General features: G+C 33.3%; 1 protein-coding gene across 1 annotated transcript; it reads left to right on the top strand.

Moving 5' to 3' along the window:
- The first annotated feature begins 226 nt into the window (after nucleotides 1-226).
- LOC131025148 (PLASMODESMATA CALLOSE-BINDING PROTEIN 2-like) lies at nucleotides 227-2230 on the top strand. The gene is made up of 4 exons (XM_057954771.1): nucleotides 227-593; nucleotides 681-923; nucleotides 1011-1047; nucleotides 1826-2230. Exons 1-4 carry the CDS (start codon nucleotides 539-541, stop codon nucleotides 2010-2012), a joined length of 522 nt encoding a protein of 173 aa, XP_057810754.1. The 5' UTR covers nucleotides 227-538; the 3' UTR covers nucleotides 2013-2230.
- Nucleotides 2231-2473: the final 243 nt, after the last annotated feature.

Here is a 2473-nt window from a genome sequence, read left to right as displayed (position 1 = left end):
AAGATGAATTCTTGTAAAAATATAATAATACATAATACACATATATATATATACACTAAAAAAATAGGCCTCTCAAAATTTGGGGCCCTAGGCAATAGCTTGTTGTGCCTATGTCTAGTTACGACCATGTTAAAATCTAAAACAATTTGTTTCTTAGCAAGCACAAACGTCTCATATAAATCATCACATCACTCAATTTTTTATGAATTAATTACATTGTAGCTAACTGAAGTGAAAAATTAATGACATTGTGACCGATTGAAGTAGCGTCGAACTACGTTGTTTAGTACATCGATCATTTTATTCATGTAAAGAAGTGCACCTTGAGGAAAATTTGACAATTTTGAAAATCAAAACAAATAAAAGTTTGTCTATTTGTAATCATATTTTTTAGTTTATGTCCAAATTTTATAACTATATATATATATATATATATATAGGTATAATACACACCCCACAGTGTCTCTCTCTCTCTCCTCATTTTTGAAGTAGAAAGTTTCCTGCAATCCTCTTCACTTGGTTTCTAGGAGAAATAATCATGGCTGCTTTGGTGTTGGGCTTTGTGATTTACTTAGCCTTGGCTGCTCCTTCAGGTAAAAACTGCATTCTCTCTCTCTCTATATGTAGGGGTTTTTGATGGCTTTGAAAATCTTCAAACCCTCTCTCTCTCTCTCTTGCAGATGCAGCCTACTGCCTGTGCAACGCAGGGGTGAGCGACGCCGTTTTGCAGAAGAACATCGATTACGCGTGCGGAAACGGAGCAGATTGCTCAGCAATCCTCCAAAATGGGGCGTGTTTCAATCCAAACACCGTCAAAGATCACTGCAATTACGCCGTCAATAGCTATTATCAGAGGAGATCCCAAAACGGTGGAAGCTGTGATTTTCAAGGATCTGCTTCCGTTTCCCAAACTGGCCCCACCGGTAACAGCTTCTTCTTCACCAACAATTTTTTTCTTTTTTCTTTTTCCTTCATTCATTTTTGTTAATTTTTAAGTCTAATATTTGCAGGTGTGGCCAGTGCATGCGTGTACCAGGCTAGCCCCAGGTTTGAATTTATGCTCTGAATTTTGAATATTTTTTAAATATTTATATATTATATGATCTGTGTTTCTCTGTCAGTTTTCTTGAATGTAGAGTGTTTTGATTCCTTTAAGCAAAAGATAATTCTGGTAGCTAATGATTTTTTTTTTTTTCTAAATACATAATGAAATTGGTTGACACAGCATGCCTCTTGAGGTGGAATTTGATTTAATTTAATTTAATTTTCACCCCTTAAGTTAACTCTAATTGCATTTTACCCTATAAATGTCATCATTCACTTAACTACACTTGTTTACCACTGAAATATGAATATACTTATTTAGTTATTTTACAAAATTAATGTGTAGAAGCTTCAAGCCTTGTGGTTCAATAAAATGACTTTTTTCTTTTACTAATTAGAGAAAAAGGTGTAAAGATTCTTTATTGACCAGCATGGATGATGAAATCAGCATACAGACAAATAGTAAAAAAAAAATTAAAAAATTGTTGATACTCTAGAATAAACAATTAATTGGACTCATATTTGTCATGTTTAAGCCCTCAAAACATCAAATATTAAATCAAAGCGAGCTGTCATTGATGTTGAAGTACAAATGTTGATATGCTTTAATTGTCTTTGTACTAGTGTACCATATTGCTCATACCTTATTCCTCTCATCTTTCAACATCATATCTTTTGAAAAAAATTAAATATATCTCCCATTAAAAAAAAAAATTGAATTAGGTTATGCATCTTTTTTTTTTTTTTTTATGTCATCTAATTTTGTTCAAATTTTGTGTAGCACCGGCGGCGGCACTACGACTCCGACATCCGGTGGCGGCGCCACCACTATCCCCGGCGGGAGCTTCGGCCCGACGGGAAGCACCGGTTTCGGCACCACCGACAACGGTGCTAGTGTGACACTCAGCAGTTTGGCAATGCTTGTTGTGTCTCTCTTCCTATCTCTTGTAATATCTAGGTTTATTTAGCCAAGATTTCTAATTAAGGAGCAAGAAAGAATTTGGACCCTTTCTTTTTTCTTTCATTTTTTTGGTTTTTAGTGAAAGGGTAAAAAAAAGTAGGGAATTTAATTCCCTTTTATGGGGTGGACTGGAAACTGGTCTCTTCTGTTTAGAAATTTTCTGTGTACATCTAGATAGGGAGGCTCAGAGTTTATGAATATTAGCTCTGTTTCCTTTTGGGAAAATTTTATATGTGTTTATATAATTTTAAAAGAGAATTTTTTACCAATAACCCATAAATTATAAATCAATTATCCTCTGCAAGTTCAATGAATTAATAAGAAGAGATATATCGATTTAACAAACAAATCCTATAAAATTTTGATTAACCTCACTTTTTGATAAAGTGTGAAAAATACCTATTTTAATAAAAATATATAGTACTATTTGCATTTCATTAAAATTAGCTCATTTACATAAAATGCAAT

The sequence above is a fragment of the Salvia miltiorrhiza genome, chromosome 5 (assembly GCF_028751815.1).
Source record: "Salvia miltiorrhiza cultivar Shanhuang (shh) chromosome 5, IMPLAD_Smil_shh, whole genome shotgun sequence".
Classification (NCBI taxonomy): Eukaryota; Viridiplantae; Streptophyta; class Magnoliopsida; order Lamiales; family Lamiaceae; genus Salvia; species Salvia miltiorrhiza.
The sequence above is the reverse complement of the archived record's forward strand: the minus strand, read 5'-3'. Positions and strand labels throughout refer to the sequence as shown.